The sequence below is a fragment of the Heloderma suspectum genome, chromosome 2, assembly GCF_057233095.1.
Source record: "Heloderma suspectum isolate Gila_16-S chromosome 2, 16-S_ref, whole genome shotgun sequence".
Taxonomy (NCBI): domain Eukaryota; kingdom Metazoa; phylum Chordata; class Lepidosauria; order Squamata; family Helodermatidae; genus Heloderma; species Heloderma suspectum.
The window spans coordinates 101,617,950-101,633,562 of NC_139459.1; the positions used below are offsets into that span (position 1 = coordinate 101,617,950).

The 15,613-nt window shown below is 40.4% G+C and overlaps 1 protein-coding gene across 2 annotated transcripts in view; it reads left to right on the top strand.

Moving 5' to 3' along the window:
- Positions 1 to 4,211, top strand: part of TRPM3 (transient receptor potential cation channel subfamily M member 3) — a 502,221-nt gene extending 498,010 nt beyond the window's left edge. For both annotated transcript variants that reach the window (XM_084832121.1, XM_084832122.1), the window contains one exon: positions 1,743 to 4,211. In XM_084832121.1, coding sequence (XP_084688247.1) covers positions 1,743 to 3,189 — 1,447 coding nt within the window. In that variant the 3' untranslated portion in view covers positions 3,190 to 4,211. The remainder of the gene's footprint in view (positions 1 to 1,742) is intronic.
- Positions 4,212 to 15,613: the final 11,402 nt, after the last annotated feature.

The following is a 15,613-nucleotide window of genomic DNA, read 5'->3' on the forward strand; positions in this document are numbered from 1 at the left end:
GGAGGACTAACACTGGATACAACCCAGAAACCCCACTGCAAATTGAGGCCTCACTCCATGGCTCTTTGGATTGCAGCCCTAGAATGTAAATGGCCAAGATATGAGCTGAAGACCCAAAGAGAGAGAGAGAGAGAGCTCCACAATCCATTGAACCTTGGGCTGGAGGTCTCCCGCAGTTTTTCCCAGTTATCCCGCCTTAAGAAATATTGGAGATAAGCTGGAATATTTTAAAAACCCACTATTTCTGCAGTGTATAGTGCCAGCATACCATGATAATTCTGCCATTAGATCGTGGTGTTTCATTGAAAAATATAGAAAGCTCGAGTAAGGTTGCTGAGAAAGACCGTTTTCAATTCCATATCATTTTCATCATCTAAAGGAGCCAATCCTAATCACGCCACGGAAACAGAAACAAAATGGGGCTATGGGATTTTCCGTTAATGTAGAGACACGCTTAATCAATCAAATCTAGCCCATTTAGAACAGTAGAGAGAACTGCAGATGCTTGGACCTACAGAAAGGGTTGTGCAAGAGCTTATAAGGCAAAAATGAGTTTTATCTATTCCAATTACCATTATATACACTTTTAGTATTACTGTGAGTTTAGGGTGTCATTGTTTCTGCAGGATATATTTCCCAGTGAAAGAATAGTTGCCATCAGATCAATTTTAGATGAATTAGGTACTGCTCCAGGCTATTGGCAATTTTCCAAAATGTGTGAAGTCCTGCACTGTATAACTGTATATTTTTCATTATTTTCATAAATCAGACTGCCTTCCATGGGTCTGGTTATGATTACAGAACTTTCAGCATTTAGCCCATAAGAAAATGGAACCAGCATTCATACCGCATGAATCTAAAGTCTTCCAACATACTTATATTCAGAATCGAAATGTGTAGCTCAACTATTAAAACTTAATCTGATTTTTTTTTTCAAGTTTGACTTGGATACATAGCTTAGAAGAAACCTCTTTGTCAAATAAAGAACTTCATATATTTAAAGCATAGTTTTCTAAAGACTCAGCCTTCTTGATTTTTTCCGTAATTCATCAGTCAGCTTTTCTAATATATTGTATATCTTCATAATATCAGGAAAATACAGAATGTTTCATTGTAAAGGTGTGCAATATTTTAAGCCACAGCCTATAAAAGCTGTCATTTTTATTTTCATAATAGAACACTTACAACATTTTTAAAAGAGAATAGTAATGATTAGGAGCAAAATCTAAATTATTATGTTTAACATTTTTATAGGATAACTTGAGGTGCTTACAATGGGTGGATTTATTATTCCAGTAGGCTGATCACCTCTGTGGTAAAAATAGTTTGGCCAAAAAGAAAGAAAAAAGCATCAAACTCCCCTGTATGATTATCAGTACATTATCAGCATAATAATTATATTGCCATCAATATTCCCAGTCTGAAATCCATATTAGTGTAATACCTTTATTAGGCCAACTCAAAGATCACAAAAAAATGTGCAAGCTTTCGAGATCTCGAGATCTCTTCATCAGGCAAAATGTTACAAAAAACAGGTTGGCGGGTGAGGGGGGTGGAATAGGGAAAGGAAAAGCTGACTAGATGTTGTAGTCAGGATGTCTGCATAGTCAGAGTCTTAAGATGATATGGAGGAGAAGGGGTTGGAGATGTTCAAAATGGCCTCTGCCAGGGGGTGGTCAGTACATCAAACTAACCTTCTTGCCCTGTTTGACATTAACAGTGCTTTTCTTTTTCTTTTGTAGGGTAGAGAATATGGCCATGCGATTAGAGGAAGTGAATGAACGAGAGCACTGCATGAAGGCTTCACTTCAGACTGTAGACATCCGGCTTGCTCAGTTGGAAGATATGATAGGACGAATGGCTACAGCGTTAGATAAGCTGACCGGAGTAGACAGGGGAGAGGCCACTAAGATACGATCTCGGACATCCTCTGACTGTACTGACACAGCCTACATTGTCAGACAGAGCAGCTTCAACAGCCAGGAAGGGAACACTTACAAACTTCAGGAGAGCATTGATCCTACAGGGGAGGAGTCAGTGTCACCGACCTCTCCTACAGTAACGCCCCGCTTGCGAAGTCACTCCTTCTATGCAGTGAATATGAAGGACAAGGGCGGGCTGGAGAAGTTTGAAAGCATTTTTAAAGAACGGTCCCTCAGCCTCCATCGTGCGAGTAGCTCTCACTCTGTCTCAAAAGAGCAAAAACTACCCGTAGTGCCTACAAGCACTCTGTCAATTGCCCCAGACTCCAGAAAGCCTTCCTCTTGCATAGACATTTATGTCTCTGCCATGGATGAGCTGCAGTCTGGCATAGAGCCCCTGGACAGTTCAGTGAACATTCTTGGGACTGGAGACCCTGCAGTCCACGCTCAGATAGCTTCCAGCGTTATCTCAAGTAGTGCTTATGTCAGCGGTAGTCCTGGTGACAGAATTTCAGGCAGGAGTATTGATTATGAAGACCCCTCTTCGATGGAAACAAGAGTGTTTTCTTCAGACTACTCACAAATCACAGACAGCCAAAACCCGTGGGAATCTGACCCTCCTCTGTACCATACCTTAGAGCGCTCGAAAAGTAGTCGATACCTAGCTACAACCCCATTTATTTTGGAGGAAGCACCTATAGTCAAATCTCACAGTTTCATGTTCTCTCCTTCTCGGAGCTATTTCAGCAGCCTTGGAGTGCCGGTCAAGACAGCAGAGTACACCAGCATTACGGACTGCATAGACACAAGGTGCGTCAGTGCTCCTCAGACCATTGCAGAAAGGTCCAGCTTCCCTGGAATTCATGGAGACAAAGTGGATGACTTAGGATGCTGCCATCCAGAAAGGGAAGCAGAACTAAGTCACCCAGGCTCTGACAACGAGGATACCGAAGCCAAAGACAAAAAAGCGGTTTCCTTGTCATCTCAAGATAGCAATACATCTAGAACATTGTCTAACAATATCCCTCTTCCAAAAATAGAGCGGGCCAACAGTTACTCTGCAGATGAATCCAGCTTGCTGTATGCACACACACGGAAAAGCTACTCCATCAGTGATAAACTTGACAGGCAGCGCAATGCAACAAGCCTCCGAAACACGTTCCAGAGGAGTAAGTCATCCAAACCAGAGAACAGGGGGGACACCTTGTCAATGAGAAGACTCTCTAGAACAGGTGCCTTCCATAGCTTTGAGAGCAAGCACAGTTAAGAGATAACATGTGCATGACAAGAAGAATTGTCTGAGCTTTCCAGTTCTTTTCTTTAGGAAGATGAAGTAACCTCAGACCATGATATGCCAGCAATAGCTGGCATTTGCCACCAGTCAAGTTAGCACTTTCGTAATCTCAAAGTCAAGCACTGAGGTTCTGTATCTTGACCTAGTTGGCATTTGCACTTAATGGGGGTGGGGGTGGGAGGCATTATAGAGACATTAGTTTTAAAAACCTTTACGACATCATTCATAGATGGGTGAATAATTTAAGAAATCTGCCTTTCAAAATAGGGATAGATTGTTTTAAAAACAGAAACAAAAGAATGTGCATACCAAGACAGTATTTTAATTTTGATTCTGTTGACCTTTATACCAGTACCATCTTTGTGATGGCTGGTGAAGGAAATCTTTGTATTATTCTACAGAGACCAAAAGCAAACCAGTCTTTAACTTTCCCCAGTCTTTTCACATCCCTATACTTCTGCCTGATCATTGAAAGATAAATTAGTTGAGCACACCCTCACAGTTTACCTGTCTTTTTTATTATTTTCTTTTTGTATTATTTGTAGTGCCACAAATGTTTGTATTTTCAAGAAGAGAAGAGATGCCTTTTGTATAGCAGCATGAAGGAAAGGGAACAATTTAATAATTAGTCATGTGGTTTCCTGTATTAAACAGGCTTTTTAGCACAGTTGAGCAAGCTCAGGATGAATGTAATTAAGGTGAATAGTAAATATTTATTTTTTTAATCACACATATCATCAATTTAGAAAGTATTTCATAGAACTGTCTTAAAATGTTGTGGTGAGAAGGTGAAAATAACAGCAGAACTGACATCACATTCTCACTGTTCTGTGCAACATTTTCATATTTTCTTCTTTTTTTAGTATTTGCATTAATTGTGGCTTTTTCTTTCATTCTTTGTCACTGCCATGTTCTTCTAAATATTCCACCATTTAGCTGCCATAGTTTCATGTCAAGGCATGTTGTACCTGGACATTTCAATATTTATAAAATATCATACGAAGTACTGTATATTTATTATGTGGTCTGATCTCAGAGGAGCACAGAACAACTGAAGAAGTTGAATGATGTTCTTCTCTGACAAAACAAAGGTTTTCGAGGTGAAAGCGCAAAGTGAAATTAAGATTTCTGATCACTGCAAAAGCCATTTCTTTAAGTATGCTTCCATTGTATAGAAAGGCAACATAGAAAGACAATAAGACCGTGCCCTAGAATGCAAGAGCCAGTCCTGCCCCGGCTCCTTCAGGCCTACTGTCCGTCGGTGTTTGCAATAACCCTCTAGAGTGGGTTGCAAGGATGAAGTGTGGTTCATACTGTTAATGGGATAATACAGCAAATAGATCACAGTGCCCTCCAGAAGAAGGAAATCTTAATCATGAAACATTTTAGATGAATAATTCAGTTATTACTTCATAATATACTACCCACCATACGTTTGTGTCACGCTGCATTGTTGCTGATAATATATAGGTGAGGTTTTCAAAACAGATTTTTAAGATTATACTGAACAGCTATTTACTGAAATCCTTTGGGCAGTGTAACCATCTCAGCCTAAACATTTATGTGTAAGCACTCTTCCAGAGGACAAAGCACCACAGAGCCAGGGGCAGGCAACCTGTTGCCCTCCAGATGTTGTTGGGCTCCAGTCGCAGCCAACACGGCCAATGGTCTAGAAAGAAGGGAGCAGTTCAAAACATATGGAGGGCACCAGAATAAGCACACAACTCTGACAGTCTGCATGGCTCTAGTTTATCTGAAACTAGGCAGGGGCAAAGAGGGAAGCATTAAGAGCAGCAGCACTTTTTGAACACAGTTTTATGTCGATTTCAGTTACACAATGCAATGCAACTCCCCCCACTCTTTTGAGTTCTGTCCTACCCCATTATCAACCCAGCTGCTATTCTATCATTTAGCCAGTTGTTTTTCAGGGTATGCTTTTCTATAACATGATCTTGCCACCACAGATCAAGGAAACTAGAAATGCTAAGACAGGTCTAAATGCATGGCAAATATGACTTAAAATGTGCTGATTAATTAAACATCCATGCACAAAGCAATTTTCTTTGGCATTCTGTATCAAATGTCCAACTTTACCTCAGAATTTGTGACTAACTACATGTTATACGAACACTTGTGTGAGAGCCTTGATGCTTCTGTATGTGGGTTTTAGAAAAGCAGCTTTGGGAAAGGATAATTGAGAGCAGAGAAACCGTGGTAGTGGAAGTAAGCACTTTCCCCATCCACCCTATTCCCCACTTCAAGTTGCCCCTAAAGTGGTTTTTCTCCCCACCCAGGGGGGGTTTAAAATATATGTTTACTGATGCCACCTTTTCTTTTTAAAAAAACAACAAAATGGCATATGGGTTCTAATACATGCATTTGCATATGGTTTGTACTTAATCTGTACCCCAAGGATTTCCATTAAGGAGTTCTTTACATGATGCTTTTCCAATTGTAATACTTCTAAGGCCTTCTTTCATACTCACCACAATCATTGCAGTGTAGGACTAGACCCTAATATGCATTGTGAGGTGCTTCTAACGCATTTTTGATACTGTTCCCGAAGTGTATAAGGATACTATTTTAATTATATATGTTGAACTAGCCCTATTGTGATTTGGTCAGAATACAATGCCATTCTGACTCAATTCTGCTTTGGGCCTAAGTCCAGAACTGGATCAGGGACTATAATGTAAAAGTATTCCACACATTTTTTTTCAAACTGCAGAATGGTTGTGTTTAACCTGAAATATTACCTATGTGAAAGGACTCTTAACCTGCTTTCATAAAAGTCACTTAAATGCCCTTTTGAATGTCTTTAGTGATATCACACCAATCTTCACTAATTGATCTAGGTGACAATACTGTTGTGCCTCTAGTCATACTACTGTCACCATATTATAAAGACCAGTCCCCAATATGACAATAAATTAACTAATTCTACCTTTTCCAGCCCATTTACTGGTGTGGGAGAGGGCAAGCCTCAGCAGGAGAGCCGTTGCCTATACTTTCTATGGTAAAAATGGCAATCAGCAACTTGGAATGCACATCTTTAAAGACTTCTTCATGCCTTTAAGTGCTTGCTTCAATATTCTTCTTGGGAACCTATTCTGAAATACATATGAACACAAACGGTGTCATGTATGAACTGTACACATGTGTATAAATACTGGCTTTTGTTGATAAAGCCATATAAATGTGCATTTTTTCATGAATTACCGTGAATGTTCACATGAATTCCAAGAACAAAAATTATTCCTGTGTACAACAAATGGTATTTTAAGTGGTCTTTAAAGAACGTCTGTTCATAGGATCAAGAAAGTAGGCATCCCCCAGATAAAGAAAGAGTGAAGCGGCTGGGCCAAAGCCGAAAGGACACTCAGCCATGGATGTGTCTGGTGGTGAAAAGAAAGTCCGATGCTGTAAAGAACAATATTGTTTAGGAACCTGGAATGTAAGATCAATGAATCAAGGCAAGCTGGAGGTGGTCAAACATGAGATGGCAAGATTGAACATCAACATCTTGGGAATCAGTGAACTAAAATGGACAAGCATGGGTGAATTTAATTCAGGTGACCATCATATCTACTACTGTGGGCAAGAATCCCTTAGAAGAAACGGAGTAGCACTCATAGTCAATAAAAGGGTGGGAAAAGCAGTACTGGGGTACAATCTCAAAAATGATAGAATTAAACAGGCTCCTTTCTAGAATTAGTCAAATTTTAAAATGTCTCTCATTTTTCATACACTATCAATCAGATTCATAAGTTAAAAAAAAAAGTGAGGGACAAAATTGCATTCTTTATGTTACTTGTGAAAGCACATTTTCACTCTTCAGGTTAGCACACATAAACACTTTAATCAGCAAGACTACCAATTAATGTTCTATTGTTTCACCTCAGATCTTTTTTGCTGAGAAAATACAATGTGCAAGGAGTCCTGACAGTTAATTCAGTATTAGTTTACAGTTAGGCTATTCCCAAACACACCAAGGCTGTATAAAAATCAGAATACAGCATTTTATTAAACTAGAGCTTGAACTTGGAATCAGGAATCTTTGGCTATGTTCATATCTATGCTATCAAACAGCAGGAATTCATTCCAGCAGCAATTCAGCAGTAAAATACTTGCCTCTTTTTTGTCTGTACTGCCAACTTACTAGGGGTTAAAGAAAAATTCCAGTACTTTAGTACTTCACTGCTAGCATAAACTATTTTACTGCTTGCATAAACTACTTTCTGAGAGAATAGGTGTGAATGTATCCTTAGTTTCCATTTCTGAAAATGTGTTATGTAGATATACAGTAGGTGGGACACACAAAATATGTATTGAAACAAGCTGTGTGATTATGAAACACAGTTTTCCAGGAATTGTTCCCATTATCTCAGAACCATGCCTCTTCTGATCCCGCTGTGAATACTTTCTGTATTTCAGGTTTTGTATACTATGAGCTCCCCATTTTGAGTATTCAGTACAATCCACTGTATTAGCTTCTAAAGGAGAGTCAAGAAACCATGCAGTCTTTTATCTTATAATCACAGCTTGTGTTATGTATAAAGTAAAGCTTCATTTAGCCAAATGGCTGCAGGGTGGAAGAGATCCTAAATGTCTAGGTCAGTTTAGATTTACTGCCTATAACCTTTGGTCATCGCAATATTGTCTGGATTAGTGCTAATCAAACATTCAGGAGGGCCACATTGACATGAGATTAAATGGGAGAGCACCAGTAGGTTTGGAGAATAAGATGGGTTGGTGTGTGTGTGTGTTTTAAAATAAGGGGAGACCACTATTGTATGTATTTTCTGCTATGTTATAAAATACTCTGTCCCATGTATAATCCAATATGGTGACGATATGTGATGGTATTAGTGAACGTTATAGAACAGCATTTGACTTTGCCCTATATAGTCATACCTTTATACAGCACATATAACGTTCAATAATACAGAACATGTTACACTGAACAACAGGCTCTGCTAGCCACATTGCCAGCATATCTATATCTATATCTATTGAAAAATAATATGCATTTCTTGGGCAAGGAATCACAATCTGTAGCTGCTATGTGTTTCACTTTCTTCTGTATAGCTCCACTGTCACTGTCTATGAGCCGGCATCTAATTCTCTAATGAGCCACTGTGAGCTGTGATAGATATGTTGTGATAGCGTGAAAGAACAAACTGGCATGTTATGCAAAAGATAAGATAATTAACTTTAAAGTAATATTTTAAAACTCAGTTGAATTAGCTGTTTGTTTACAATATATGCTGGACAATTAAGGAAGCAGTGTACAGTATTTTTAAAATATTTTCATATAGTGATCCATTCTGTTGTTTCCAGTTTTAAGTGATGTTATTCTATAGTTGGGTATACACTCGTACTAGATATTGAATTATAACACATTATTCTTTCACAATAATAGTGTGATAATGATTGAAATTGTTTCTTCTTCCTTAAATTTCAGTCTTATTTTGTGCCAATGAAAATGCATGCATTGTTCCATTAATTCCTTTGGACTATTATGAGGTTTAACATTTCAATATTGCCTGCCTGTAACAATGAATCCAGTTAGAATGAATTAACAATTTTGGACTTTTACATTCTTTTCCAATATGTTCAATTTAATTAAATTGATTTTAACAGCACTTTAATATTATATGAAATGAAGTATTGAACAGTGTAGATCTTGAACTTACCACATTTCTGATTGACATAATTATATGGTTTGGAAATAAAGCACTTCATTACTAGTTTTAGCATAGCTCTGTTATCAAGTAGTAGCAAGCTGCAAATTACTGAAATTGTAACAAATGTCAGTAACAAAATAAAACCCATAAATCCACATAGCAAAATCACTGAAGAGACTGGAAATTAAGCTTTCGTATGATTTTTGAAATTTTGGGGAAGATGTATGTGTGTCTGTGTATAGGGTATGTGCTTCTTTCTCAGGGTTTAGGTGTCTTAGGAAACATAATTGTAGGAGAGAAGGCAGGTAAATATTTTAGCTGCCCAGCTTGTGATAAATGTAGGAATTACACATATTCAACTTTGCAAGCCAGTACTCATGTAATAAAGTGCATACTGGCATAGCACAGAGCCTTACAACCCCATCCTAACATTTGCTGCATTAAGGAAAGCCAACGTCGTACTGAGCTCACAGGAACAGTGTATTGGCTTTGTAGGGAGATGTGGCAGTGCAAATGTTTAGGATCAGGTCAAGGATGGGATCTTCCAGTTAACTGCTTTAGAGGGACCCCACTGATGTCAGGGGAACCTTGATGGAAGAAGATGGTTTGAAGATAAAAACATCTAGTTCCTGCCGTTGAAAAGAGATGACCCATTCCCACTCCCACCCCAATCGGTCTCTCCAAATTAAATATTCACAGTTTGACAAGCTTGGCTGAGCCCAGTGAGATGGGATATAAATGTTACTGAAAACTATTAACTCAAGCTTTTAAACAAACAAAAATAGCTTTGTTCTACATTCTCAGGTTGTTGCTTTAGTGGATTCAAGAATCAGAATGAGACTATGACCAATGCATTCTTAGATTCCAACAGTCCAATATCAGGGTCTGTATCTCTGGCCCACCTAACATTTTTTTTAAACTCAGCATATTTGCACAGACATGCCCATTTGAGAGAAAAGAATTATATCAGATTAATAATTATATCAGTATTAGAGTCCAATGCTATGGATGTTTAGACAGAAAAAAAGTCCTACAACCCCTGGCTGGTGCATGTTGGCAGCTGTGGGATTTTTTTTTCTGTCTAAACATCTATAAGAGTGCACCATTAATCTATATATGAAGATATGAACATTTTAAAAGTATCCACATGGGAGCACTTCTCTGATCTTGCACCTTATTTCAAAGGACAGTCAACATTCCAAAGCTTCAGAGCCTATAGAACACTCCAAAGAAATAATCCAAAACTTTGAAGCGGCCCTTATGTTATTATATATTCCTGACAACCCTAATCCTACATCTCAGATGGAATAGCGTAGAGGACAATTAAAGATGATATGCTGTGGGAGTGCATTCTATCCCTGGGGTCTCCCAGCATGGTGCCTGAGAGCACCAGTGTGCCTGCAGATGCTTATCTTGGTGACCCCAGGCTTCCTGTCCCTCCTGATTTTTATTTCATTTCTTAAGATGTATTAATTATTATTTTAACCAGGACACCACTATGCTGCAAGGAGAAGGGCTGCCCCCCAGCACCATCTCCATTTCAGTTCAAAAGAGCTGTTTTGTGTTTGGGAACTTAGACCCTACATCTGCCTTGTACTTAGGTTCTTGGGCAAGTTGCTTTTCATTTAGCCACACCAGTTTTCCTTCTGGGAAATAAATGTTTGTGACTGGCCATGTCTGCCATGGCAGCTATTTTGTGAATGGGCAATCCCCTGCCCCCATTGCATTTATTTTGTGAGAGTGCTGAGAACACACACTCAAAACTCCAAATGTGCCCACCAACCCAAAAGTGTTGGGGACCCCTGATATCCATTCTACCTCCACTGCATTAGAAATCACATTGTTGTCTCTAAATCCAAATGATTTGTACCTAAAAAGCATGAGGCTTGGTTTTAATGACATTGTTTTTACTTACTCATTAGATTACTCTGGATATCAATCTGTGCCCATTGTTTCCTTTCTCTGCACAGAGTAGCCTTTAGGTGAAAAACTGGAGCAAGTCTGTTGTCTTTAATTGACACATGCCCTAATCCAGAGTTCAATGTGTATTTCTGGATAAGCTATCTCCCATGAAATTAACAGAAACTATTCTGACTGAGGAAACTCTATGTGCTCATCCAGAGGTCTTGAGCATGAAGCAGATACTTGAGTATGGGCAATAATTTGGATGTTCCTCAGTATAGCTGGAAACACTTTTGGGACCTGATGGTTCAGCTCTCCGCTGCTTTATCTGTTTGAACAGGATAGCTTCAAGCTAGAGGAACTGAGGTTGCAATCCCGTTCATGCTCCCATGAGAATAAATCCTATTGAAGACAATGGGACTTATGTCTCAGAAACCATCTGAGGATTGCACTGTGAATCAGCGAAGGCACCTTATGGAATTAGCCTTTAGATTAGACCAGCCTTATTCAACTGAGATTGGCATGAAAAGCGTGGGTGTCCTTATCCTTCTGTTTAAAATGGAAGGCATTTGCTTCTGCCACTCACCAAGAATAAAAGAATTCTCACTCCTTTAAATGCATCATGCATGACAATTGGAAAATGCTTGACAGTGTTGCAAAATGGGCACAAAGTATTGTATTTTAAATGTTAACAATAGTTGAATAATAACTGAAATATTGTGGAATTATGTATGCAACAATGAGATGTACTAAAGGGATATCTTTTCTTTGACCACTGCATCTGTCCAATGCACGGGGAGCTTCTGTGCTATTATTGCTGTCTGGAACAGTGTTTGCAACCTACCCCAACAGTTATACTAGCAGAATTGTCATTTGAAAACATATTACACAAAAATAGCTTATTAAAACAACCAATAAAAATGTAATTTTTAAATTATTTCCTAGAAAGATTTATTTGTTCTATCATTAAATACATCTATATCTGTCTAGGAGAATGGTCCTTTTAAAGTTCTACTGGATTCACAATGCACTTTTAGGTTGTATTTTTAGATATGTAATAAAAAGCAGAAGTTGGCAGTTGCTGCTGCAGTAGAACTTTTGAAATTTCTGTAACAAACGTTTTGCAATAAAAAGGGATGTGGTTTAAAACATGTCTGCAGCTCCCTCGTACCATTTTTTGTGTTGAGTTTTCAAAATCCAGATCAAACCATAGAAAGTTCTGTTTCCACCCACTGAACTCCATCATTCTTAATCTATTTCTGACTGCTCCAGGCATGTCTGATTTCATAAGTGGTCTGCATTTGTAAAACTCCTACCATGTGCTATGTTTTGAGCTTAGTAGGAAGACAAGACATGTGCTCTCTCTGGGTGTTCAAGAAAAATATATATTTAAAAATAGATATTTCTAAGTAAGAGCATGGCATTAACTTTCACTTACCTTTTGCCTTACCATGTATCAAACAGTCCCTAATAATAAAAGAGGATGAGTGTCTGTCCGTCCATCACCGCCATAGCTCTAAGATTGTGAAACCTAGAACCTGAAACTTGGCATGCATACTAAGGGGACCCTAAGGCTGTGCACCTCAGGGTTATTTTGTTTTTAAAGTGCTTAATTAATTTTATTTACTTTTAATGTGTCCAATATGTCCACAGGGTTGCAGCCTGCAATAAAATATTTGGTCACTAGGGGAAGACTTCCCTAAGCAGCACATAGCTTTGCACTCCTGCAGTTTCAAACCAGGGGACAATAGTAAGCAGAGGGACACAGTTACCTGCCTGCCCACCCTCCACTGTGGGGCAGCCCTCTCTCAGGGAAATGCAGTGGACAGGTTCCTCCCTTAAGGGGCTACAGGAGTGCACCTGGCAGGGGCTGTACCTAGGGAGGCCAGCAGGCACAGTGTGACCAGCTCTCTGACATCTGTTTAGCTCTGACATAGGTTTTCTTGAAGGTTTCACTGTATCAAACTAAGGGATATTTAGTAGGCTGAGGGTCAGCATTAAATGCCTACTCAGTCCCTTCCCCTGCTGTTGGGCAACACCCCCCCCCCCCCGGAAATGGAGAGAGAAGACCTTTCCCTCAAGGGGCTATGGGGATGCACCATGGCGGTCTGTGCCTATGGGTGCCAACAGGCATAGCTTCATTCAGCTGTTTCACTGTGACTGCACCCCACAGACTCACACAGATTCTGCTTTCCAAATAAACCTACTTTTTATTTAAAGAAAGCTGCTGAGCTTTCTCAGGCAGTGACCTTTCTCTCTCTCCTCCGGCCAGAAGCAGTGGGTGTTGCCCTCAGCCACTTCCTGATTCCTCCCAGAAAGCGCAGTCCACTCAGGCTGAATCCAGTACTTCTTTTACATCCCTCCAATTTTTAGATTGTCCCTCATTCAAAATCATGGCCAATTCTTCTGTTGCTTTCTTTAGAAGTCTTCTGTTAAGTCTTAGTATTTATCCACTGTCCATCTGTACCTTATATGATTGTGGTTTCGGGATGTACGAAAATTCCACCACGGATCTCGGGGAGGCCGAATGCCAGTGCATTCGGCCCCCCAAAATCGGTGGCAGAACGGCCCACCCCCCACCCCCCCTGGGACCAGACTTACCTTGGGCGGATCTTCCTGGCGGTGGCGGCTCTGGCGGTGGCTCCAGCGGCGGGGTGGCGGCGGTGGCGGCAGCCGGTCTTCTGACCAGCTGCCGCCACCATTTCCAGTTTAAAAAACAAAACAAAAAAATGTGATAGGCTACGTAAAGATTTACGTAGCCTATCACGGCTAGGTTAAAAAAAAAAACTTGATAGGCTACATAAATGTTTACGTAGCCTATCACGGCTGACTTTAAAAAAACAAAAACAAAATGCGCGTACGCAAATGGGGGCGGCCATGGCCGCCGCCATTTGTGTTCCTTATTTTGGCACGTCTTAGTCTACATAAACATTTACGTAGACTAAGACGGCGAAAATAAGGGGAACGCAAATAGTGTAGATGCTATGCTATTTGCGTTCCCCTTATTTTCGCCGTCTTAGTCTACGTAAATGTTTACGTAGACTAAGACATGCCAAAATAAGGAATGCAAATGGCGGCGGCTGTGGCCGTCGCCATTTGCGTACACGCACTTTTTTGTTTTTTTAAAAAAATCAGCCATGATAGGCTATGTAAACATTTACGTAGCCTATCACGGCTGACTGCAGGGATGCAAACGGTGGCAGCTACGGCCGCTGCCATTTGCATCCCTGCTAGCCAGCGGCCGGATGTCCGGCTACTGGCGGAGCCGGCCGGCAGCTCCGCAGAATCGCTACGGAGCACAGCCGGCTGGCCAGGATTCCGGGGGGGGGGAGGAACGGAGCGCCTCCCCCCCCCGGCGAGGATTCCGGGGGGAGGAACGGAATGCCTCCTCCCCAACCATAAACAGAATCCGCGAAAGGTAAGTGCCTTTCGTACATCCCTAGTGGTTTCTCATATTATTTTATGGTTGCTTTGTGCCAGACTCTGTACTATTTTGTTAAGGGTTGGACTCTCACTGTATCCCCTGGATCTAAGCCTGGAAGATCTCTGGCTGATCAGTTGAAATACAGGACCTGTCTCTGCTGTTGCTGTCTCCTCAGTTCACCAAGGGATGCTCCCATAACCCCTGGCTCTAATATCCTCCCACTTGTTGGTAAAAGTGTCTTTGTTGTTCAGCTCATTAAACTTTGTGGTGGACTTGAGTTTAGGCCCTGAGATGAAGTATTCTAGATCTGGATGATCTAGAAATGCTAACTATAGGTGTGCCTCTGCCACGTTTGCTTTTCTCGTGCATTTCTTAGCTGTTTTTATTGTGGATTCTACTTCTCCATTACTTTCACAATACCCACGTGATGAAGTGGTGTGTTCAAAATCCCAGTCCTTGCTGAATTTCTGGAATTCTGCTGCAACAAACTGGGGGCCTTTATCTGAACATACAGTGTTTAGTAACCCATATTGTGCAAAGTGTGCTTTTATCTTATGTATGACTGTTCTGGCAGAGATGTCTGATAAGTAGTCTATCTTTCCAAAATTTGAAAAGTATTCTACAATGATTATGTGTTCCTTGTCTGTCCAGTGAAACAAATCCACACCTACTTTTGCCCAAGGTCTCTCTGGAATATCATGCTGTAATAGTGTTTCTTTGGATTGGTGGTCTTCCCACAATCTGCACACTTTAAATTTCCCCATAAATGCACTCTGTGCATGATTTCTGTCTGAAGGCTTCTGATATAACTGCTCTTTCTCCCCAGAAGATGATGCCATTCTGTACACAAAGTTCATCCTGTATCTGGAAGAATGGTGTTATGGTACATGATCTTTTGTTTCTAGCCAACCCTAGATCCATATCATGAATTAGTCTCTAGAGGATGTTGTCTTCCTCTGTTTGTTGCTGAATCTCTCTCAGTCTTTTCTCAGATACTTTTCTCAGAGTTGTTGTATTGCGCCCCACAGAGGCATACGGACTCTGCCTTCAAAACAAACCTAGGTTTTATTTAAAGCCTCTCCTCTGAGCTCTCTCAGGCAGTGGTCTCTCTCTCCTCAGGCCAGAAGCAATGGGTGTTGCCCCCAGCTACTTCCTGGTTCCTCCCAGGAAGCACAACCCATTCAGGCCAAATCCATTATTTCTTTCATATTGTTACAGGAATAATGTTTCCAACTCTGACACCTGCATACATTTTCTTGCAGCCTTTTCTGTATCATCATAAGGGGTATTCCCACCTGTACAAAGCCAGGTTCATTTGCTAGTTACCTAATAAAGGACCCAAGTTAAGACCTGAGAAAGCAAAGCAAAAGCAAGGTCCATTTGT